At 49.9% G+C, this 24,851-nt stretch overlaps 1 protein-coding gene across 3 annotated transcripts in view; it reads left to right on the top strand.

The window, feature by feature from the left end:
- The window catches only part of RAPGEF1 (Rap guanine nucleotide exchange factor 1), a 142,843-nt gene that overhangs the window by 106,184 nt on the left and 11,808 nt on the right, over window positions 1-24,851 (top strand). Inside the window, exons 12-19 of one of the 3 annotated variants that reach the window (XM_084820610.1) lie at window positions 8,733-9,035; window positions 10,000-10,092; window positions 15,822-15,910; window positions 18,093-18,204; window positions 20,622-20,697; window positions 21,466-21,550; window positions 23,284-23,376; window positions 23,798-23,983. In XM_084820610.1, coding sequence (XP_084676736.1) covers window positions 8,733-9,035; window positions 10,000-10,092; window positions 15,822-15,910; window positions 18,093-18,204; window positions 20,622-20,697; window positions 21,466-21,550; window positions 23,284-23,376; window positions 23,798-23,983 — 1,037 coding nt within the window. The remainder of the gene's footprint in view (window positions 1-8,732; window positions 9,036-9,999; window positions 10,093-15,821; window positions 15,911-18,092; window positions 18,205-20,621; window positions 20,698-21,465; window positions 21,551-23,283; window positions 23,377-23,797; window positions 23,984-24,851) is intronic. The other 2 variants (XM_084820608.1, XM_084820609.1) reach the window with 2 other exon arrangements.

Here is a 24,851-nt window from a genome sequence, read left to right as displayed (position 1 = left end):
GGCTATATAACTTTGCCAAGGAAATGTATGAAGATGCCTTCTAGCATTAGTCCATCTTAGCTGAGCATTGTTTACTCCGACTGGGGGCAACTCCCACAGATCTACCCGAGATCCTTTAACTGGGGATTACACCTGGGACCTTCTTTCTGCTGAAAGCATATGTTTTTAATTGAGTCTGTGACTCAACATTACAAAAACTAAAATCATGGCGTCTGGCCCCATCACTTCCTGGCATATAGAAGGGGAAGAAATGGAAGCAGTGACAGATTTTATTTTCTTGGGCTCCAAGATCACTGCAGATGGTGACTGTAGCCATGAAATTAAAAGACGCTTGCTCCTTGGGAGGAAAGCTATGGCAAACCTAGACAGCACAGTAAGAAGCAGAGACATCACCTTGCCGACAAAGGTCCGTCTAATCAAAGCAGTGCTTTTCCCAGTAGCAACGTATGGCTGTGAGAGCTGGACTATAAGGAAGGCTGAGCGCCGAAGAATCAATGCTTTTGAACTGTGGTGCTGGAGAAGACTCTTACGAGTCCCCTGGACTGCAAGGAGGTCAAATCAGTCCATCCTAAGGGAAATTAACCCTGACTGCTCATTGAAAGGACAGATACTGAAGCTGAAGCTCAAATATTTTGGCCACCTAATGCGAAGAGAAAACTCTCTGGAAAAGACCCTGATGCTGGGAAAGACTGAAGGCAAAAGGAGAAGGGGCCGGCAGAGGATGAGATGGCTAGATAGCATCACCGATGCAATGAATATGGACTTGAGCACACTCCGGGAGAGAGCGGAGGACAGGAAGGCCTGGCATGCTATGGTCCATGGGGTCACGAAGAGTCGGACATGACTGAACGACTGAACAACAACAACTCCCCTGTTCATATACGTGCAGCCACTTTTGCATCATTTCATTTCCTTCCATGATTTCAGAGTTCCATGGATTTTGTAATTTTTGAATTACAAAACATTGTAGGTGGAAAGCTGAAAGAGAAAGAGAGAAGGGCAAGTAGAAGTTCCTATCCTTTCTTCTTCCTCCATCAGGACTAGAAACATGCTTTTGAAGAAAAGAGAAAAAAGCCCCCCCCCCCCCCCCGTGGCAACAGCGGAATTCAGCTGCTGGAAAAGTAGATGTCTTTAATGTGTGCGTAAACATAAAAGGACATGGCTGGTAGATCTCTGGAACAAGTTCACGTTTCCAGGGAATGTGATCTGAATGTTAAAAGAACCATTTTCCTGTGGTAGGCAGGGGTGGGTGGGAGAGCACAGCCTTGAATGTGTGATTTATTCATTATTTATTTATGTATATATTTAAAGCGTTTTTTTACTCCATTCTTCAGCTGGAAATAGAGAACAAGATGGTCCCTGCCTTCAGCATTACACCGCGAAAGGAGATAGAGCTGGGGAGGGAGGAAGAAAAATGGGATGGGCAGGGTTCAAAGGTGAGGAAGACAATGGTTTTCCATTGAGTTCATGGGATTTGAACCCAGGTCCAGCCCTTCAGACACTGGACCCAGCTGTTTATAGCCACCCCTCTGAGAGGAGAGAGAGAGCAACAATTCAGGCCTGCTGTCCTTGAAGGCGTATTTTTGGAGAAGAGCAACTGCATCCTCTCTCATCGTTCCCTCCTCATCTCAGTGCTGGTGGTGCCCTCTGGGGGAGAGGTCTTTGTCTCGAGCCGACTATTGTCTTGAGCGTTCCTTTCACATCCTCCTCCTGACCATAGTGTGATTTTTGCAAGCCGGTTTCTCCTTCTCTTCCAAAGATTCTATTCCACACCGCCTTCCTTTCCCAGCACTCACTTGACGGACAAGCAACTGGTGGGGCGGGGGGGTTACAGGCCACATCAGCTGCTGTGTTAACCCATCTGACCCTGCTGGAGTGGGGGGTGGGACTGCAGGTGCCGGCCGGCTTCCAAATGGAAAGGCTGTTCTGTGATTGTTAAGACTGTGGCAGTTCTGGAGAACGGACCATCCCTTTTCGCAGCTCTTTTTCTCCCAAGAGAAATGCTCCTTCAAATGTGGGGTGGGGGTGGTTTCTCTGAGAGGTTTTCTTGGCCTTGGTCTCTTTATGCTCAGCGGAGGAGCAGCAGGGACGGCGGCCAGAGGGGTGTGCTCACAGAGAGAGAGGTTGCATTTCCACATGCACTCACACACACACACACACATTTTAAAATGTTTGCGTCTTGCTTGGCGCTGGTCCCAGCATGACTGCATAGTTAAGATTCCATTGCGACTTCCAGACATGTGGAGCTGCTGTGGGAGGGAGGGGCCCTTAAGATGGGATAGTCCCAAATTATATGAGCAGCATATCCAGGGCTAAGTAGAAATTCACTGTAATGCAAACTAAACTGAATTTCACACTTTCAAGCCGCTGCACGAACCGAAACTCTGTTATCCTTTGAGAGTCACACTTCTCCAAATTTTGCAGCAGAGTTTTCCAATCAAAAAATGGATTCAGATGTGCGCAAGTGAGGGGGAACAACATTCAAAAAAGGCAGTATTCAGAAAATTGATTAGCAAAAGTGCATGTATTGAGAGAAATGTGTACAAAAATGCTTACGAATTTTCATGCAAGATTTAAAAAAAAAATTCTTAAGGTTTGGGACAAACCGAACTTGATTGGAAAAACGAGAAATGGAGAAACCAAAATTGATAGATTCATCCCTATCCAGGGATTTTAAAAAATCTATATAAAAGTTATAATCCGTGCCCTCACCATCCAGTATATACATTCTGTGAACTACATACGTTTTGCAAATTAATCACATTTGCATGATCTCTGAATTTATCTCTCTTTTTCATAATTTATTTTGGTTTTGCTAGCCATGGGGATGTGTAAGGACCTTATTTCTTTATTACGTTTTTGTACCGCCCAACAGCCGAAGCTCTCTGGGCAGTTCACAACAATTAAAACCATAAAATTCAACATAAGATACACTATAAAAGTTTAAAGGCTTAAAATTACAGTATAAAATAGAAGTAAAAACAAAAGTAAAATCTAGCAGCAATGCAAAGATTTAAAACAAATTTAAGAACGAAACTGAAAGAGTAAAATGCCTGGGAAAATAAGGTCTTCACCTGGTGCTGGAAAGAGCACAACATAAGTGCTGGGCAAGACTCTCTGGGAAGCTCATTCCATAACCAGGGTGCCACAGCAGAAAAGGCCCTCTTCTTCGTAGCCACCCACCTCACTTCCTCTGACGGGAGTTACCGGAGAAGAACCGCTGAGGGTGATCTTCCTAAGAAGCATGTGATGGCTTGGAAGAGCAATTCCCTTGAGTACGTGCCTGTTCTGTAGAGTAGACCAGGCAATGCTGATTTTATGTATCATATTTGTAAGGTGGCGAGGATGAGAGTTTTCCCTCTTTATTCAGTGATCGGAGACAACAGCAAGGATTCGTCTCCTCGCCTGGGGGCGGGACATAGGTGAGGGGGCAGGGCCTCAGGCAGAAGCTCTGCAGGCCGGGTTGCGACCCTCCGCAGGCTGTATTCACCCCCGTGGGCCAAAGATTCTGCACCCCTCACTTACACCATTCAAACTCTCAAGTATGGGGGGCTAATCTGGCATCCTGCCCATTACCCCACCATGCAGCCCCACAAAAGGGGCAGTGTAATGCTTCCGGTTTCTCAGTCCAGTGACAACTCCCTTCCTCTGCATGCGTGTACATCCACATCCTGCCCACCCTGGAATCACGCAGCCCTCGGTTTCTGTAGTTCGGCTGCCACTCATTGCTCTTTCTTTGTAGAGAGTCGCAGGTGTCCCCCACCTGCTTTTCTGCCCCAGTGTCCCTGGACCCGATCCTTGCTTCCCTCTGGCCTGCATCTAACCTCACAGTATCTTCCCCCTCCGGCTCTGATCCTGGAGCTGCTGCTCACGCTCTAGCAGTGTCTCAGCCTTGCGTCAGGTGGGTGCTCCGCATTCTCCGCCCGCTCCCGTGCCTCACTGTTTTTCAGCCCTGCTGCTGCTTTGACGGGCCGCTCATGGTAGGGCGGTCACGCTGAACGCGTCAGGCGGCCCAGACAAGCAGAATGGATTTGCTGAGCTAGGCTGATGTCATGCGCCGGCCGTCTTAACTGGCGATTTAATGTTTTGGGCCGGGCAGCCCCAAGAAACTCCATACTGCAGTCTGCATCCCCGAATCAATATGGAGATGAGAACTGTCAGGGTTACTGAGGCAGCACCAGAAGTTGATGGCGCCCCCCCCAACCTCCCCCCGCCCGGAATCTGGAACAAAATGGGCAGAAGAGCCTCAAATGGGAGCCAAGTTTTTCCTCCCTGTGGCACAGACTCGCTTTAAAAAATTCCCCCCACATGTCCCCCGCCCCTTGGCCCTTAGTTCTGTGACCAAGATTGCACCTTTTCTTCACTTCCTGATCCACGGAACATCCATTCAAGTCCCAAAGCCAGGAACACGGAGATGGATTTGTGCAGGTGGCGCTCAGATCGAGAGAGGGGAAAACATTGTTACGATGCTGGGAGCTAACACTGGAGCTGCTAGCATCTCTGTTTCAAGGTGTAACTTTTTGGCCTCCCAGTCATGGGCTACACACAGGTTCCTGCCTGAAACAGCTTACCATTACGACTGTGGGAGGAAGGGGCAGGGAGGAAGGCCAGAACGATAAAAGGATGAATGTGAGCACATGCAGGTTAGGGGCTGGGGTCTGTGTACACCTAAGAGATTTAGCCAAATACTTCTTGCGCTTTGGGGCAAGGATTAGAAGCGTGGGGGAAGCATCATATCGGAACTCAAGAAGGCGTTCGAGGCAGTAAGGGGTAATGAGGGAGAACGAGATGTCGAAGAATAATTTTCTTATGTTAACTCACGATCCCTGCCATCCATATAGCAAGACCTGCAAGGGCTGGATTTACGCCACTTCAAGGATGTTGGTTTGTGCCACTAACTTTGTAGCTTGACTTCGTGCTCTGCGAAAATGTGATCTAGTTTGCCTTGACGATACACAGCTCAAATAGGAAAGCCCTTTTTGATTGTTGGCTTTGTGCCCCCCGTGCTAAGAACCCTGGAAAGTGGGGGGACGTTCAGAGCCTGAGAGGGCCCCCCCCATTTGCTCTCATTCTGCGACTTGTATAAACGGTGCAACTAGAGGAGCTTTGCGCAATTCCTCATTTTACATAATCTGGCCTGTGTTGGTAAGCATTTTGTGTAATTTATGCTGGTTCTACAAATCGGGGGGGGGAGAGCAAGGAGCTATGCTTGGCAGTGACCCCCCCCCAAAAAAATGTTTGTAATCCTATTGTGCAGCCACCCTTCTAGCTCTGGGGTTCCACCAGGCTTGCCCACACACTTTCGAGTATATCTTTGTATCCATAAGGGCTAGAAGCTTGCTTTCTTAGTGAAGGTTTAATATCTTGAATTTACCATTTTGATGGGATTAGTCCCTGTCTCGGGACAGCAGTGAAGGCGAGAAATGTGGTGTTTGTGCAAGGGCTACAAGAATGTCTGCTGTGTGTTTCAAAGGGAAGGGAATAACTGTTGTGCGGAAATGGGTAAGCGTGTGTCTGCAATCAGTGTTCAGACATTTCCACTGGGTGGCCCCCACTTACTTCGACTTTCTCCTTGCACAGTAGCTGTTCACACCATGGGGAAAAAGCACCTTGAAAGCAGATTGAAGAGAGAGATGGTCTTCAAGAGTCAGTGTGGTGTAGCAGTTAGGGAGTTGGACTGGGGCTCAGGAGATCGGGTTCTAGTCCCCACTCGGCCATAAAGCTCAGAGTCACTGACTCACCCTAGTCTACCTCACAGGGTTGCTGTGAGGATGACATGGGAAGGAGGGGGATCGTGTAAGCCACCTTGGGCTCCTTGGAGGGAAAGCCAGGATATAAAAGTAACAAATAAATACATAAATACTCTTCTAATGAGGCCCTGCTAAAAGTGCCACCTTATAAAGAGGCAGATTTGGCCTCCGTGTGGCCTGCGGCCTTCTGTGCTGTGACCTCGGCAGTTTGGAATGCCTTCCAGCAGGAGGCCTGTACAGCTCCCTCCTTGTTATCCTTCCAGGAGCGGGTTCATTTTTGGTTGCACCTTTGCAAGTGGAGTTTTTGTCTTTGTTTTTCTGCTTTACTGTTCCTCTACTTTAGGGAAGAGCTGTAGCTCAGGGGTTGAGCACCTGCTTTGCATGCAGAATGTCCCAGGTTCGATCCCCAGCATCTCCAGTTCGGGCTCAGAGTGCGGGATAGACCCATACCTGAAACCCTGGAAAACCACTTCCAGGCAGTGTAGGCAATATCAAGCTTGATGAGTGGATTGACTTGGTCTATAAATATGGTAAATAAATATAAAATAAATATAAGGCAGCTTCTTATGTTCCTATGTACGTTCTGGCTCAGCTTTTAAGGTTGTTGGGTTTTTGAAATGTTTTAAATATATTTTTGATGTCCTGAGGTTTGACTGTTTCAGTCCTTGCTGTGCACTGCTTTGGAAAGTGAGTGGTAGTATAGAAATAAATACTCCTTAGCCAATGTTACAAAAATAAATGGCACGGCCATTTCAATAGCCCACATGAACCTGCCCATGAATTAAGATCCTCAGTTTGTGTCGCTGCTGCTCCTCGTAGATTCAGCTACTGGTGTAACAGGGCCTTTTTGAGGATGGCACCCTGGCAGTAGAATTCCCCTCCTTAGCAAATTTGAATGGCACCATTGTTGTTTTGTATGTGCTGGGTGACGCTCATTCGTCCTGCTTGCTTGGGCTCTTAACATCGTCTGATATTAATGCCGTTGTGGTTATTTTAAAGGTTTTTAGGCTGCTACTTGCTTAATAAATACATATTTCATTGTTTTATTTCAGTATTGTATTACAGCACAGTGCTATACAGGTTTTACTCAGAAGTAAGGCCCACTGTATTCAGTGGGCCTTACTTCCAAGTAAGCATGCATAGGATTGCAGCCCTAAGCCACTAGAGTGTTATTTGAAGTGGACAGGCAGGATCTAAATAAATATGGCGTTGTGTCAAGGAAGGATCTGCAGTGCACACTGCAACTACAACTTCCCTGAGAGATGGCCGTCCAGCCTCTGCTTGTACCTTTCTCATTTAATCCTTACCACGGCCTGGCAAGGTGGGTTGGCCTGGGCGGGAGCAACCTGAGCTCCCCAGACCGCTCTGTAGCTGTACAAGGATTTCGACTTGGGTCCCCCATGTCCAAACCCAGGTTCTCACCCATGGAGCCTCCTCAGCTCCTGTGTTTTTGTTTTTGTTTTAATCAGAAGTAACTAAAATCGTAAAAAGAAAACATCAGGCAGGATGGTGATTGAGTGGCTTAATCCCCCTGGGCCAAGTGAGCTCAGCTACCCATTTCACTGGCTGATGGCTGTTTTGCTCCATCACATCGTAATGGGCTTACTGTGCAAACTGGACAATTCTCACAATTCGTTTTCGCAGATTCTGGGTCCAAGCTTGTGCAGGAGGATGTGCCTGTTTTTGTAATATAGGATTGTCCCCTGCCCTCCCCCCACCCCCCGCTGCCGGTCCCACACGAAACCCGTGTCAGGAAGCAAATCCTAGCATCCCACTGTGGTACATATGTTAGGAATAGGGCTATTGGGGGTGGGGGGAGGGACATTTGCAGACATCTTCTCCCCGAGCACATGCATATATAATCCAGGGGCCCTGAATTTAAATTGGTGCGCTCACAATTTTGTATGCTGTGCACAAAGGGGATCAAAATTTCTGTGTCACAAAAAGCAGGTTTCTGTGGGCGGCATCCATCCTGGCATGCGGCCACATTGGCCACATTCTGTCTTTGCTATTTAGGGGACAGCCAAATGATTATGCATGGCACTGGCGTCCTGCCCCCTAACCACTGCGAACTCTGGCATGCCAGCAACTGAGGTATCCCCAGGCATGGGCCGTATGTTTTCAAGCTTAACTTTGCAGCCACACGGACTGGCAATTTTCTCATACACCATCACAGGGCTGTGCATCCTCTGATCCCAGGAAGTGCAGGATGCAGTACTGCGGATAGAATTTTGCTTCCCGAGAAACTCAGCTTTTTGTATGACCTCATTTAAGTTTTCTGGCCTTTGTTCTATGAAGATCTACCCAGGAAGTGTACAGGCAATGCCTGCTTGACACCGCAGAAGCCAGACGGTTGGCTGGGCCCCAGATAGCAGTGGTCATGGGGCAAAGCTTCGGGGCCCTGCATAGCTCAACATCTTGTAACGCAAGAATAAATAATGCAAGATAGGGGGGTTTCCCCCTTCAAAAACACCAAGTAGATTGCACAAAATAACTGGGGAACAGGCAAATGGGCTGGCTTTGCATAATGTATCCCTGTTGCAGAATTCCACTTTCCTTGGCCTAAATATTTGACTTTTTTCATCTTTAGTGCGCACAGCCCTGGCTGCACCCTCTCGCACCACCTTCCCCAAGCCCTCCAGAGGTGATGGACTACAAACTCCAGCATGGCTGGCCGGGGGATACTGGGAGTTGTAGTCCACCACATCTGGAGGGCACCAGGCTGGGGATGGCTGCGCCAGCAGATAGTTGGCACAGTGGGAATGTTTAATAGCGGGGGGACCGGGGCGGGGTCACCTTGCCATCTTGACAATGGGAGGGCCTTTCCTCGGGCTGTCCTTGTGCTGCCATGAGCTGCTTTTGATCTAATTTCTTTCTCTTTTCTCTGTCTCTTTCTCTCCTCCCCTCCCCCGTCGTTCCCCCTCCCTTCACCCCATCGGCTTGGCTCATTCTTTCTCTCCCGCCGCCCCTCTTCCCCTGCAGTACAAATCGGTGTTCAGGTCTTACTCCCAAGACTTTGTGCCTCGAAACCAAGTCTCCATCCCTCCTTTTCTCTCCTCTGCCACCTCCTCCCCACCTCTGCCTTTTCTGCCCCCGCACCAGTCTCCGAGCGCTGACCTGGCGGCCGGGGCAGCCGCGGCTGTCCAGCCACTCCACACGGTGGACGGGGCCACTCTTCCTCCTCCTCCTCAGGAGAGCAGCTTTCATGGGACTGCTTCTGTCTGCCTTCCTTCTGAATCCTCTTTCACTGATTCTCTCCAGACATCTTCGGTGAGAACTCCTGACGTGTGTGAGGCTGCTGGAGATGAGGCCCAGCTTAGGTTGCCTTGTGCTCTGTGTGCTGCAGGTGGGGCGCACTTTGGGCTGTGAGTGCATGGAGAGAGAGAGCATGTCAGGGTGGGTGGGAATGCCTCAAACCAGCCTTGCAAATAGGGCTGCAGAAGTAACTAGCCGGCCCGCCGGCACATACCGACACCCATCCTTTATTGCGCATAAGGGGAATAAAGAACCTATAAAACAGCCTTATACTGAGTCAGACCTTTCGTCCATCTGCATCCCAGCCCAGTGGTAGTGAATCTCTTTCAGCCCAAGCACTGAATTCGAGTTTGCCAAAGGCAAAGGAGTGGGGCCAAATATTAGCCTATTTTAGCTTAAAGCTCTTCCTGCCACAGCAACTAAGCCTTAGGAGAGGCATGTTGGCCTTCGGAACGGGGGGCGGGGGGATCCAGGAAACCACCGAACGATCAAGAGAAAGTGGTAGGGGCCAGGGAAAGGGGTGTGGCCATGTGGGGAACCATGGAAGGCCATATTGGCTGGCCAGGTTTGGCCCCTGGGCCTTTGGTTCTGCACCCCCGATCTAGATTGTAGCCTAGGGGTCAACAACATGGTTCCCGCAGCACCCAGTTTTTATTTCAAAAATAGTTTTTATATGTTCATACTGGCAGCTGGGATAGCTTCTTGGTTTTCGAGAGAACCACTTTGCAGCAGCAGTGCATTGCACCCCAAATATGTTTGGAGGTGACTGTTGTCAGTTTTAAAACGAACAAGATGGAAACACGTGGCGTTGGGAAACAATCCAGGGCTCAGGGCAATGTAGCAGCCCTCCATTTGTCCTCTCCAAATTGGGGAGGGGGGTGTCTCAGCCTGTGAGTCCAGCCTGCACCCCTCACTGCATGCTCCTTGCTGGATGTCCTGTGCTTGGCCCCGGCAAAGCACCGTCACCCATTTCCTTTCATCCTGTCTCCTGTAGAGTGAAAACGCCGGTGAGGAGGTTGGGGAGGGTGAATACGTCAATCTGTATTCCTCTGGCCAAAGCAACGGGGAACTCCCTCACTCTGAAGGAGTAAGTAAAACCGCGAGGGTGACGTGACCCTTTCTGGTGGGCTGCATGCTAACCGAGCCCCTGTAGAGGGGGCGTCACATGCTTCACACAAAGCCTTTCCCAGGCCCTGCGGGACTTGGGGGGTTGCGCAAATAGGCTCAGGGTTTCTGCTGGTGTTTTGCGCATGGCTCTGGGAGCTTCGGAGAGCATTTTTCGGAGCTCGCTTCCTCTGTGGGTGTGCTTTTCTGGTGCTTTGCTCTCTCTGTAGAATTAGGATGTGTTGCTGATCTGGCTGGCTTTAATGTTGTTTTAATTTTCAAGAAAGCGTTGCGGATATAAGGGTTAAGCACTCGACAGAGGTACAACCCGCCACGTATGTGAACCCAAAGGGAACAGCTGAAAATAAAGCATCAGGAATGCATAACAACATTTAAGAAAAGTGAGCACCGGTCACGATGGAGTCAGAGAGAGAGAGAGTCAGTCAGTCCAGTCCAGTCCAGTCAGCTTAAGCACAGTGATAGTACTCCAGGGCCCTGAATCATGTAATAAGAAAAGAGACCTGTCTTTAGTAGTATCAACATCACCATCATCCTACCCGCTAATGACTAATTCATTTTCTGCACGTGGATCATAGCAATATAGGAAGCTGTGTTATACAGAGTCAGACCTTGGTCAATTAGACCAGTATTGTCGGCGCTGACTGACAGCAGTGGCTCTCCGGGGTTTCAAGCAGGATTCCAGCCCTCACGGTTCCGAATAAAGGGCTGACATAAACAGAAACACCTGAAGCTGCCCTCTACCGAATCAGGCCACTGTGGGACCACAGTGTTGTCAACACTGACTGGCAGCAACAGCTCTCCGGGGTTTCAGGCAGGATTCTTTCCTTGCCCTACCTGGAGAAGCCAGGGACCTTCTGCCTGCAAGGTGGGGCTCAACCACTGAGCCATGGCCCCTCTGCGAGGATTTTTTATGTAGCCAAAATGGCAACATCCATGCGCAAGAGGGGAGGTATCCTCAGGTTGGGGAAACCCAAAGGTTTGCAGAGGTACAAAAAATTGGGGGCGGGAGGAGCAGCCCAACAAGGACTGAGCATATTCAGTGGAAAAACAATGCTGGCTGGCTTGGTGCGGGGAGGTGGTGGAATGGAAAAGGGCATGGCTGGGTGGAGCCCTCCACGCTGCAACAATTTGTTGCATATCCCATATGCTTCATGGCTGAACGTCTAAACCAGCCTTCCCCAACCTGGCACCCTCCAGGTGTTTGGGACTTTGATTTCCATCAGCCCCAGCTAGCATGGCCAGTGGTCAGGGATGATGGGAGCGGTGGTCCCATCCAGAGAGCACCATGTTGGGGAAGGCTGATCTAAACCTTGAGGATCCATGGAGGTTCATTTATGCCAAGGGAAAACTTCCTTTGTCAGATTTGATAAAAATATCTCTCAGAGGAGTCTCAATCTACACAATAACAGATTCCAAATATAGGAAGGATATTCCAGTCCACAGAGCCATTGTCAAGGGTAGGCATGGTTGGGCACCTGCCGAGGGCCCACACACCAGCAAGGGCCCACTGACAGGCGCCCCCCAGAGTCGCTCCTCCTCTTCCTCATCGCAACCTGCGTGTTCCCCTGCTCTCGCTCTGGCCCAGGCAACTGAAGTGGTGAGGAGGAGCCATGGCCTCCTGGCTCCCAGGCTCTCCGCCTGCCAAACAAGCAAGTGGGAGCAACGAGGAGAGAAAGGACGAGGAGGAAGAGGAGGAGGAGAAATAGCGCTGGTGACAATGGGGGTAAACTCCCTGGGAAAGGGCTCGTGGATGGTATCTTGCCTAAGGACCCTCAGAAACCCAGAGCCAGCACTACCAGACCAATTCGGGGGGGGGGGGGGGCAAATAGATCCTTATTCTGTAGGAAGAGGATTCACTGCATTAGCAGCTTAACAGATTGGGGCCAATCCCTTCCTGTCCATGTGTTTCTTCCAGTGTATTGTCACAGCTGGCTGATGGCGAAAGGCGCCACCGCCCGACTTTGGCGGGTGACAGCAAGAAGGGTGTGGCTGCCGTGGTCATCCGCCGCAGGTGGATGTGAGCTGCAAAGCTTTTGTGGGCTGGGCTGGCGCCTTATCCTGGACCTGCTGCAACTCTGTGGAAAACTTTGGCCCTGCTTGGGCCGAAGTAACTTAACGGGCTCGTTGCCTTGTTCCCCGCCCCCCCGATTGGCGATTCGCCTTTCCTACTTCCTCTATGGACTTCCTCTTCCTGTCTGTGCAACAAAGCACCTCACACTTGCAGTTTATGGTGCAATCATAAAAGGCCCAAGCGTTTTAGGGTGCAATCCTATGCATGTATAGACAGAAAAACACAGGACTTTTTCTGTCCTAAACATGCATGGGATTGTGCCCTGACTGACTTCCTCTGTTGTGCTGAGGAGATGGGGTTGGTCACAAGAGCAGAAGAATCAATACTGTCCTCTGTAGGCTGAAAGTTGGACACAGCTGGTCAATGCCTACATCTTCTGCTTTGAGGTTGTATCTTTCCTGACCGATAGCGGAATAACTTCCTGAGGGTTTGCAAGTCAGTGCGTTTTGCCCTTCCCAGAGGAAATCCCCATGTAATCATAGTGAGGCCTTGCTGTACCATTCCTCCCCCCCACATCCAAAAAAAGGTGAGAATTTCATTTCATTTTGAGTGCCTCTGAACATGTGCAGAATTCCTGCCCATTCTAAGAGAGAGAGAAAGACGTGTGGTGGCTGTGCCACAGAATCTCGCATCTTGCAGCACATGCCTGTCATTAAAGTGCAGGTCGGCCTGTGGCCACGCGCGTGTGTACACGTGGCGTATTTGTATTCATGCACCATAGTGGCTTGGCTGGAATTTAATCTGCTAAGTGGAGGGTCTAATTCTGCTTTGGTGGCAACTCTGATGCTGAAATACCAATCTGGACTCTTTGGGGTGCTCCTGTTTTGTATTTCACCATCTTTGTTCATATTCCCAAGCTGTAGGGTGACGCGCACACCCCGCACTTTGTGGGGGAGCAGGATGTGACGCCTGGCACAATGTTCTAGAGAGGGGAGGGGATCCTGAGGCTATTGGATCGTTCCTTCTCCATGAATCAAGACCTGGATAGGCTGAAATGCCCACTGGCATTTCAGTGGCTCACATTAGACTTGTACAGTGGAGTGTGTTCAACATCCCAACTTGATTTGGGAAGGTGGAAGCACAGGCAGAGCTGTGGTTTTGTTCCAGTAAAACCTCCCTCCATATGACCTCTTCTGTTCCTTTTGAACGCCAGGGTTAGACTAATACAGAGCCTCATGGGATGTTGCAAGAGCAGCGCTGTCATGGAGGCAGGGCTCACAGGGACGCAGCCCTGGCACTTTTTTTATGAGCAGGGACCCTGACATCATCTGCCACCCCTCTCAGAATTCCTTCTTCCCTCTGCATTTAGCTGCAATCCTCACAGTAGCTGGGGGGGGGGATGAATTTCCCCAGGAACACTATATTGTTCCTTGTTGTAGTGTGAAGTATTTTGGGGTGGATGGCCTTTACCAAAGGCCTGCTCCTGGGGGAGATGGAAACTGCCAGAAGTGGTTTGTTGATCTGGATCGACACAGCTGCCTGCAAGTTTGGACTCTCCTTAGGGGCGTGGCTACAGGGACTGTCACGATGAGAGCCTGCGCTTCAGAACTGACCACTGCACCACTGAGCAAAAGACTGCACACTGCACAGAAGGATCTCCACACACCCATCTGTGGAGCAGATTATTAGGGGGAGCAGGGGGAGTGAGAAGTTCAGAAGGAGGGCCCAAGTACAAAACATTAGCAGGGAGGGGTGAAATGTTGTATTCTATATGCTGATTAAGAACTCTTATTTAAAACAGTTGTGCCAAAAGGTAAACTCCCTTTCACAAGAGAAATGAGAAGCTGAGGTCCGCTTGGGCCAGAAAACCCCACCCCATCAGTTTTACCCCTCCTCGTGTGTAATATCCCAGGGGACAGGTGCCCCAGCTCAAAATGCATCTGGGTTTGGGACTTTCTGTTAAAAGGGAGCTGGCACCCACCTGGAGCTGGGCTTCATTTTGAACACATTAGCAGTACGTTAAAGCCTTACAGCCACATCCTAGCCAAGCTTCCTTGGAAGTAAGCCCAGTTTGATTTCAGTGGGATTTCTGTCCAAGTAAATATGCTTCAGAGTAGAGCCTTAGCCTAGTCCAGGCTTCCCCAACCTCACGCCCTCCAGATGTGTGGGATTACAACTTCCAGCATCCCCCATCCAGCAAGGGGAACGGGGGGGGGCACGCACGTGCACAGAGAGGAAGGAATTTCGGCAGCTGCAGCATCTCCTGCTGCACCTGCCCAAATGCCCTCTTTTATCCAGCTGCAAGGGGCACCAATATCTCTCTTCCTTTCACACCAGCCACTTCATTGGACCAATTTAAAAATCCAGTCAAATTGATCCTGTTCTGCGGAATGCTTTTCCCAGCATGCTCTGCTTGAGCTTTAGTTTACAACAGATGGCTGCAGTTCTGTGATTCTGGCTGCCCAGTTGAATCCCGCACTTGAGAGAAACTGAAGTGTCGCCCTTCGGTGGCGGCGTGCGCCGAGTGGCAGCTTTCCAGTTTCTCCTTAGCCTTCCTGTCCAGAGGGGCAGCCTGCACTTACACCCCATGTCCAATAGGGGGAGTGAAGCCATGTGGCTTAACTGGGCAGGGCCACACCGGTCGGGGTGGAGCCTGAAGGATGTGGTGGGTGGGGCAAAATCTGGCTGTGCCTGATAGCTCATGAGTGGGGCCTAGCGAAGATGGGCGGCAGAGCTGACAGCGAAAGAACTTATCAAGACAAGAAGAAAATAACTCTTCTCCCCCGCCCTGCCCAGTTGTGGCTCATAATCGCGATATTCTAGTCTTTGCCCTGGAGATAGAGGCTAAGAGCCTGAAATCCTGAGGCCACGTCCTGAGACGTGGCACTCCAACTTCCCCCAAACCAGGGGTGCACAACATGCACCCCCCCTGCCCCACACACAAACATACAAGCTTGGAGTTGGGAAAAAAGGGAAGGGTTTCTCTAGCTAGAACTAGGAAGAAAACCCTGTCCTTATCTCTGATCTCTCAGCAGAGATTGGAGATAAGGAAGGGATTCCCTTGCTAGCACTACTAAGGGAAACCCAAGGCTGTGCCTCAGGTATTTTTTTGGTAGTGGCCATTGCAGGTTGCGGGGGTCTTGCGAGCCCCCAGAAATAGCTTGGCAGGGAGCACTTTTTGCACACCTGTCCTAAATGGGAGGTTTTGTATGTGTGACCCCGATTCCTGCCAGACTGGGGAACAACAGCCCCACCCCATCCTGCCGTTGCTATCAGATGTCCCCTCCCCATGATGCAATTAAAATGGTAAGTTGTTGCTGCTCACCAGAGCCATTCTGGATCTTACTGAATATTTTACTGTGGTCATTGAACAGGCATTCAGTTGACAGTTCTTTGGACTGGTCCCCAGGCCGGCTTTCAACCCTACACAGTAGGGAGTTCATATCACAGTGGCTCAAAGGCAAATGTTAATGCAACGTAAGGCTTTGGGGAGCTCTCCGATTTCCCATTCTCACTGAGTTGCGCATGTTGTGCTGCAGCACTTGGCGTCCGTGCGCTCCCTCCAGAATTCGCCGGGAGGGTTGTTTGTGAATCCGCTGATGCTGCTTGGGGCGTGCCAAGTGGCATCCAGGCAGAACGTATCCCATGTTAATGATAGAAGGCATGTTTGTCTCTTCCAGGAGCCCCCAGCCATCAAAGACGGTCACGCGAAGGAGTCCGCCTCTCTGAGCGGTGCCCCAGGGAAGGCAAACCACGATGAGAGCGAAAGGTGGGGCTGGTAACTTACATTTCTGCATTCTGAGGTTTTACCAATTGTTTTTCTGTACCACCTTTCTGAAACCAGCACCAGGCAGCTTACCAAGATTTCAGAAAATAAAAACATAGCAAAATGTTTTTGCTTAAAAAAAAAAAAAAAACCTTTGAAAGCCATAACAACAATGTGAAAAGTTAAAAGATGTGTCTTCTGATCAGTTTCCTGGTATGTGGCAAGAGCATTGACCATTGTTTACTTAATTTTGTCCTCACCCAAAAAGGCTCTGGGGTGGCTTGGGCTGCCCAAAGCCTAGAGTGGCCACAGCGCAATTTGGAAGGCAGGCAGCAGGGCAGAATGGATGAGGCCCAGCAGCTACAGGAAGGGAGGGAGCCCTTATTTTGGAGCTTCACACCACTAGGCGACCCAAAATTCGCACTTCTCCAAATTTTACAGTGACGTTCTCCCATTGACAAATGTGTATGAGAACACATTCGTTAAGGAGAATAACGTTCAGAAATAAGAACATAAGAACCATGCTGGATCAGACCAAGGGCCCATCCAGTCCAGCATTCTGTTCACACAGTGGCCCACCAACTGTCGACCAGGAACCCACAAGCGGGGCGTGAGCTCAACAGCACCCTCCCGCCCACTTTCCCCAGCAGCTGGTGTACAGAGGCTCACTAATGTTTTGTATTGGGGAAATCGCTTGCACAATGTGTATCTTAGGCAAAAATGCATCTATTACAGGGGTGGGCAACTTGTGGCCTTCCCGATGCTTTGGCCTACGACTCACATCAGCCCTAGCCAACACAGCCAATGGTGAGGGATCATGGGAGTTGTAGCCCAAAGACCCGGAGGCCACAAATTGCACACTCCTTATGTCTTAGAAGAAACAGTCACAATAATGACAGATAGTGCTGCCAGCACGGGCAGTCAGATTCCAGGCTGCCAAGTACAATGGTCACCCCCAAGAGCAGTGGATAAGAGGCTTAGGGGCTAACGAGCTCCCCCTTCGGGCAAATTAATCGTGGTGACTAAAGGAGTAAAGTGCCCCCTGTTCAAGGCACTTCATGCCCTCACCAGAGCGCAAAAAGCTTTACAGCAGAGCAGGGATTGGAGTCTTCCAACCCACGATCCAGGGGTGTAGAGAACTTTAGACCTGGGAGCCAAATCCAGCCCTCCCAGCCTCCCCAGATGGCCCTTCCCCCTTCCCCTGGTCCCACTCCCTTTCCCCCACTCGCTTTCCCTTTCCCGGTTTTTGCGCTGTTTTGCCCGCCTCTTTTGCCCTTGGTCCCACCCACCACTGGAATACGGCCCCCAAACGCTTCTCTGAAATGGAATGCAGCCAGTGGGCTGAAAGAGACTCTGCACCCCTGCTCTATCCTAATTTTCTAAAGATCCAGTAGCCGAGGCCCATAACATCCAGGAAGTGTTTAAAAAGAGTTCAGTAGTACCTACGTGCTAGCTGTTCTCTCAAGGGGAAACTCATGCCTTATATATCTGAGAATTGCCACCCACTACGAGACGGGTGAGAATACATTCGCTGGAGGCTCGAGAACGTTTTCTCCTGGGGCTGACAGGCAGGTTCAGTGGGTCATCCTGCAAATCCAGGACTTGGCTGGGCAGCGGAGGGAGGGGAGGGGCAGAGTTAAGGCCCCACGTTCTTGAGGACTAGAAGCTCGATGGTCCACCCTTGGCTTTCTGAGTCTTTATTAGGCAGGCCGTCATCGTTAGGCGGTTCTCTCTCATGACACCACCATGACTGTGACCTGCTCTGTCTCTCTTCCTCTCCTGTGAAAGCTGCTATTTTCATGGGGTGTCTGAAAAACCCACACAAAATGTACTCACGTCTCTCCGTTGTTATCTTTGCCTCACGCAGTTGGGCCCCTTCTTGCATCTTTCTAGCTTTCTTTCTCCCCCACATCCCACCCCTCCCCAAATCAAAATGTTGATTGTAAGCTTCTCAGGGCAGGGAACTATTTCTTGCTTATATTATGTTTCTTTGAAACACCATCTACACTTAGGACTAGAAATGATGTTGTTGTTGGTTTATATTGTTTATTATAAACAATAATATTGTGTATTATTACTATTATTGTGCCTCCTTTCAGAAGAGAGGCCCAGCTAAATGGCCAGCAGCCATCCCTTTTCCCTTTGTGTGAACATTCTGCATCACATCTTCTCATTCTGCATCCAGACAGCAAGCATTGCCAGAACCTTTGGAGTCCTCCCAGCTCGAAGAGGAAATAGACGAATTGTCCCTGGTAGACCACAATGAAATCATGGCCAGACTGACGTTGAAGCAGGAGGTAAGCGGGCCTCTCCTCTCCCCCTGCCCTCCCCATCATTGTGGCTTTCATATGCTGCTACATTTATGCTTGAATCAAATCAGATTGAATTAACTTGCCAGAACTGAGCCCCTGAGCTAAACATCTCCGGTACGGAGAAACACAATTGAACAGCCTTCCACTTCTTTAAACAATTAAGTTTCTAGATCTTAGAGATTCTAGATCTTAGGCTTGAAACTATGGGCAGTGCCAAAGGAAATCTCAGAAATTTACATCGAAGGCCTGGGGAAGGGACAAGCTTACATCATCACACACACACACACCCCAGTGCTTCAGTCACCACTGCCGGTGCGCGTGTTCTTTTATTGCAAGCTGCCTTGGAAGCCTGTTGTCAGGCATAAAGCAGGATATAAATATATTTTTAAATAAACAAGCATCGAAAATGTCTTCAGGCATTCTGCAGTTCAAGCCTCTTTTTTAATCTTATGAACTAGGAACATACTTCCTTTTAAAATGAAAGCTGAGATTCTAAAGTGATATTATTATTATAATAATACATTTTATGTGTCACTTCCCACCACAATATAAACAATGCCTAGTAATGCTTTGCCTTTGCGCATAGCAGAGACTGCCGAAGAAATGTAGCCCCTCGGCTTGTGGGAAAGCCCCTAAATGGCTTTGGGAAAGGGGCGTGTGAGCTCCTCAAGCAATGGAGCTCTTCTCCTTCTGCCCGAGAACAATGTTTGCTCGTGCACAGCCTGAGCATGTCCTCCACCAGACAGTCGTGCTCGATTGTGATCTCTGGGCTTCAGGGAATACGCCGGGCCTTTGAAGCTTTCAGGCTGTCAAGAGGTCCTGTCTAGAAGCCAGCAGCAATCTATCACTTGCCAGCACTTGCTGTGAGAGGGGGCCGCTCCAACCAGCCCAGATCCGCCAGCAGGCAGGCAGAAGCCATTACTCATCGCGTAAGTGGAATTCCAGGAGCCTTGCCAGAGGAATGCCTCCAGTGTTGCGTTGTGAACATAAATTCTCTGAGCCTTTATATGCCAGGAGCCCCTTGCTGTAAAGTGCCGGGCGCCATTTTGACGTCTTCTTCCTCTATAATGCTATAAAGACGGTGGTATCTGTGTGCCTCTGTGCGTGTGATATCCACTCTCCCCCTTTGGATGGCCACTATCCTTGAATGTCATGTTATCCCCAGTGTGAGGGTGGACACTGAGCCCATAGAATCCCAGAGTAGTTCTGATTCTGAGGAAGAGGAGTCGCTCCTGGGAGAGGAGCGCGCTCCTCTTTCCCAGTGCCAACAGCTGATGGAGATTCCTCCCACCAGCATTCCTAGCTTAGATAGCAGTCCTGGGAGTGACAGAGCGCAGGAAGCAGACTTGATGGACGCGCGACGCCGACGCAGAGAGCGGCGCCAAATGGAGGGCGCAGAAAGGAGGCGTAGTGCCCGGTTGGCGCACAAACAACGGCTGCGCCCAGAGGATCCAAGGGAAAAGGGGAGGGACTCTCCCTAGTCCTTAAGTTCAGGGGTCTGCCAGTAATTCCCTTTCAAACGGGGACCAACTGTTCCAACTTAGGGCATAGGTACTCTGCTGCTCAGATCTAGTTGCTAACAGTAGAGTTGTTAAGTTGTAAAAGAGGAATAAAGCTTTGAAAAGAATCCCTTTGTCTGTGTCTGGACTTGGCTACTGGATTAGACTGAGAGAGGCCTCCAAGGAGCCCTTGACACCCAGCCTGGCACTGCTTCTCTAGCTGCCATTGGCTTACCTGCTCTGATGTCATAGAGAAGCTTGTCGTTCTTGGCCTAGCTCACTGCTGTGTTCTCAAAGCTGGCCTACACTCTCAGCAATAGCTTTGTGGGCAGGACGTGTGTGTTCCTGCGTAAAATAACCCTTTCACAGGTTAGAAGTCATAGAGGAGAGAGAGATCCTCAGCTATTATTCAGTGCAGTCTACTACTATCTACCAACTCCTGGGGGGGAGAGGGTGACAGTGGAGGAGGCTTTCATGCCCTTTTTCAGTCCTTTTGATGAGAACACTTTTGCATGTGTCTACAATTTGCGTAATTTTTCCAGCGATGGTGGAACCTGGGGCGCTCTTTAGCTCATGATACAGCGAGGCCCACTCGGGCTTGACCTCTACACACCCTGCTGTCGCCCCTGGAAGGCATTCTCCTTCTCGTCACAAGCCCAAGAGTTCAGAGCTCTCTGCTCCCTTGAGTCTGAAGCAGCGAAATCACATTTGGGCTGGAGGTCATCTCCAGTGCACAGCAAGCCCGGGCCATCCCCTGCTCGCTCTTGACTCAGCTTGCACGCTGATCCCCCACGATGTGAGGAATGTCGGTGTGGCGCTTAGGCGCTGGGGAATTAGGGTGCCCCAAAAGGAAGCTGCCAGGCGCACAATCTCCTTTGGGATTTTTTTGCTCCCCCGTTGCAGGGAGACGACGGACCAGATGTTCGTGGAGGGTCGGGGGACATTCTCTTGGTCCATGCGACAGAGACCGACAGAAAAGGTATTGTGGAGGGGAGCGTGGTTTGTCACTGGTGCGGGCCACAGATTCGCCATGTGGAACTAGGGGCTGTTGTGTTTTGCAGATCAGGCAGGCAGGCAGGTGGGATTAATAGATTTTGGAGGTGGAGACCATGCAAAAGAGGGTTCTGCTTAGCTTCAGTCAAGCGAGAGATAATCTGGATAAGTTCCAATAACATTCACTGCAGCAGTTATAGTTGTGCATATTGCTGGGGGGGGGGCAGGGGAGGTTAACCCTCCTGTGCCCATTCTCAGTAGTTGAGTCGTGCTGCATTTGTTTTTGTTTCTGGGGGGGCAGGGGTTGCATATTGTTAATCATTTCAATCACTGGCTTTGATCGTTACTGCTTCTTAAGAGCTGCTGAATTTCAGCTGCAAACTGCCGATTGTTTTGCCATTGCACCACCACATTTCAGCAGGCCAGGGGGAGGCTGTGGTGTTGGCAAGGGCAGCACTCAAGGCCGGGGGGGGGGGAGGGTTGCCCACCCCTGATGTAAGGTGTTAGGTCTGTGCCTTAGACTCATGTCTGTTTCCTAATTTCTTCTCTGGCTTCCTGGTTTGCCGCAAACCAGTCAGTCATGGAGGGGAATAGACTGTGCAAGAGGAGGAGTGAGCGTGTGAGCCCAAGGCCCAATCCTGATGCCCAAACATGGTTTATGTGGTTACAAGAGAGTAGAGCCCCCGCGCTTCTAATGGGAGACCCAGTTGACTGATGGGTTGTTCTTCCTTTCCTCCTCTTTGTCTGCAACTAGATCTGGTGCTATACTGCGAAGCCTTTTTGACAACGTACCGAACTTTCATCACTCCCGAAGAACTCATCAAAAAGTTACAGTACAGATATCCTTGTCAGTGCCCGGCAAGTCCCCCCAACCCCCAAACATACTCTGTACGTATGTCCCAGGAGGTGTGGGGCCCTTGCCAGGTAGTGCAGTGTCAGCAAGGCCCTGTGACTTCCACATGCTTCTCACCCAGCAAGTACATCACAGCTTCTTGGCTCCTGGGCAGGGATTCCTCAGACAGACTTGGTTGCCTCTGGAGTGCAGGGAGGAATCACAGATGATCAGGGCTGCAGAATGCCTTTCAGTCTGGGGCCAAATTCCATTTCAGAGATGCTCTTGGGGGCTGCGTTCCAGGGGTGGGCGGGGCCAAAGACAAAGGGGGTGTGGCCAAAGGGAAAAGGGGTGTCCAGAATACCCTGAATCACAGCATATTTTAGCGTGAAGCTCTTACTGCCTGTCCCTAAGCCTTAGGAGAGGCATTTCAATGTTTAGAATGGGGAAAGGACTGCAGAAAATCCAGGAAACCACCAAAGGATCAGTGGGTGGGGGAAAGGGAGCATGGGCAGCCCTGGAGGACTGGCTTTGGCCCCCAGGCCCAAGGTCCCGCGCCCTGCTCCGGGGTGACTCCATGCGGGCATCTCACTCCAGAAATCCAGGGAGCGATTCCGCCCTTCCTATTGCCAAATTACATCCCTGCTGCCTTTTGCCCCAAGGCAATGTATTTTCTGAATCGCTCACACTCGCCGCATGGGGAAATGCCTTGCGGTTTGCTCGCTCGTGTGCTGGCTCGCTCCGGAGGCCCAGTGATGCCGTGCAGCCCGGAGGCCCGCCTCACTGCTGCCACCTGCTGCCCAGACGCGGCTCCTGCTGCTTTTGACTAATGGGCACTGTGGTCTCCGTGCTGCCCTCCCAGCTGGTGCTGGACAGATTTTGATTTCGGCTAGAAGCTGTAAATCCATGCTCCCATCTGCCCAGACAGAAACATGAGCAGCATTATTCTCCTCTCATGCAGAAGGCAGTAACCAAGCCACTCATGAAAGAAAAGAAAAACAAAGAAAGAAAGAAAGAAAGAAAGAAAGAACGGACCAGATTGCTTTTATTTCTGGATTACCTTATAGAATGGCAGCTCAGTGTACCATATTCTGGGATGAATTCAGGAGTTCCCTCAGTTTCCAGTCTTAAACCATCACCTCTCTATCAGAAGCAACTGGGACTAAAATTGGGCAGGGGGTTGGGGCGTGGGCAGTCAGGGGTGCAGAATGGGGCGTGGGCAGCCAGGGATGAGTCCCAGTGGAATGGGGCCCAAGTGCAGAGGGAAAAGGTGTGGCAGATCCTGGGTGGCGGGGGTGGGGAGGGGGGGGCCAGGCAGGCAGGGAGATTGCCCAGAGAGGTAGGCAGAACAGGGAGGAGGGCTTGAGAAGGTGGATCCTTGGGGAACCTTGTGAGCAAGGCCAGAATCTAGCCTGACCCAGAAATATTTAATAAGCCAGGCCAGGGAGAACCTACCAGCTACCTGTGTTGGCAGCACTCCTCTGGAACTTAGGAGGACCATACAACAGCTTTATCCGCCTTTCTGCAATCTCAAACGGCAGCGGATCAGGGGGCAGTGGGTGTTCAAATGAAGATGAGATTGTATCCACAATCTGTGGTTTGGGACATTGGCCTGTCGTGGGGTTTCCTTAAATGTTTCCACGTCCATCTGGGTTGGGGAGAGGTGTCTCCTTCCGTGCCGCGTTGGTTTGGCCTTTGCAAGCTTGCTGCACTGTGTTAGTCCTTTAACTCGCCCTCAACGTATGAGAAATTCTGTCACTGTCCAGACACCTTTAAGAAACGGGTCAGCAAGAACACTTTCTTCGTCCTGGTCCGAGTGGTGGACGAGCTATGGTGAGTCGGGCTGTTCAAAGCAGTTTACCTGTATTAAACTTCCTGTGAAATGACACGTGTTTGACAAGTAGCGTAAGTTAATAGACTGCAAAGTTTAGCTGCTTCCTGATACCCACTTTGAAACAGATGTCAGGAAAAGTTGCGTTGGAAGTGGCGTTTGACCCTGCGGTAGATCCAGCCAGCAGGCTGTTGAACTTTCTTCTGTGGTCATGAGGACTAGCAACAGGCTTTCATTGCTTTTTTTTTTTAAATAAGAGCTCAGATTCGCAGGATGCAGAATTCTGTATTAGATATCAAACGCTACACTCGTATGGAATGCACACACACACTGAGTAGCCTGGTTGCTGACTGAAATGTTGTGATTTTTAAATACATGGCTGATGGAGGCTTCAGTTGGATTTCTCACATCTTTCTTTCTCAGTTTGGTAGAGCTGACTGAAGAGATCCTCAAGCTGCTCATGGACTTGGTGTTCCATTTAGTTTGCAACGGGGAGCTCAGCCTCGCCAGAGTGTTGCGCAAAAACATCCTCGACAAAGTGGATCAGAAAAAGATGCTGCGATACACCAACTCAATCAAACCTCTTGCAGCCCGCTGGGTTGCAGCCAGGTGAGGAGGGGCTCTTTCCTCTGTGACCCTGAGCAAAGGAAAATCCCAAACCTGCACCAAAGAAAATTTCTGGAAGGCTCCAATTTTCTAGGCACTTGGAGGGGAAAATGCTAATTATTCAAGAGGCAGCATGCAATGCATTGGAGTGAACTGAACTGCACTGAGATGTACTGCAGTGCTTCTTACTGTTTGCCTTATTGCATTCTTGCACTACGTTATTATTCAATACATTTAAAAAATTCAGAATTACAAATACAACGCTATAGAAAAACAACCAAAATAACTGTCATACAAACAAAACTGAGAGGCAAGCAGCAATAAAACGATACTGCGAGCTGAAGCAATGCAATCTGTTAAAATCCCTGCACAAATAAAAATGCCTTGACCTGGCACTGAAAAACTGGTAAAGTCAGTGGCATTTAATTTCCTGAGGGCAGCTGTGGGCAGAAGTTAGATCTGGATCGACTGGTTATAAATTGCATTGCTGAAGTGAAGGACGTTTTGGGCAACTAGGAGTGCATTTTTGTGAGGAAGGAATGAGAGCTGCATACAGTTCTAGTACCCGAAACAAATTCTTGGGTTCGGAGTTACTTAATTCTAAGTGGATTTCTTTTACACCAGGCTTAACATCGGCTGAGGGATCTCAGGATTCAAGTAAAAAACGAAATAGCTCCTGCAAGCCTGATGTCTGCCCACCACTACCTTAGAGAGGTCCACATAGGTTCAAACCTATCTCTGCAACCAGAGGGGCTAGAAACCTATGGAGTGAGGTTTAAAAAGGAAGAAAACCCAGATATTCAAGATGGTGAATTTCAGGCGCAGCATCTGATTCAGTGCTTTTTCTGCATTCAAGGGGAGCAGTGGGGGG

The sequence above is a fragment of the Heloderma suspectum genome, chromosome 14, assembly GCF_057233095.1.
Source record: "Heloderma suspectum isolate Gila_16-S chromosome 14, 16-S_ref, whole genome shotgun sequence".
Lineage (NCBI taxonomy): Eukaryota > Metazoa > Chordata > Lepidosauria > Squamata > Helodermatidae > Heloderma > Heloderma suspectum.
Note: the sequence above shows the minus strand (reverse complement) of the source record. Positions and strands in the feature narration are given on the sequence as shown.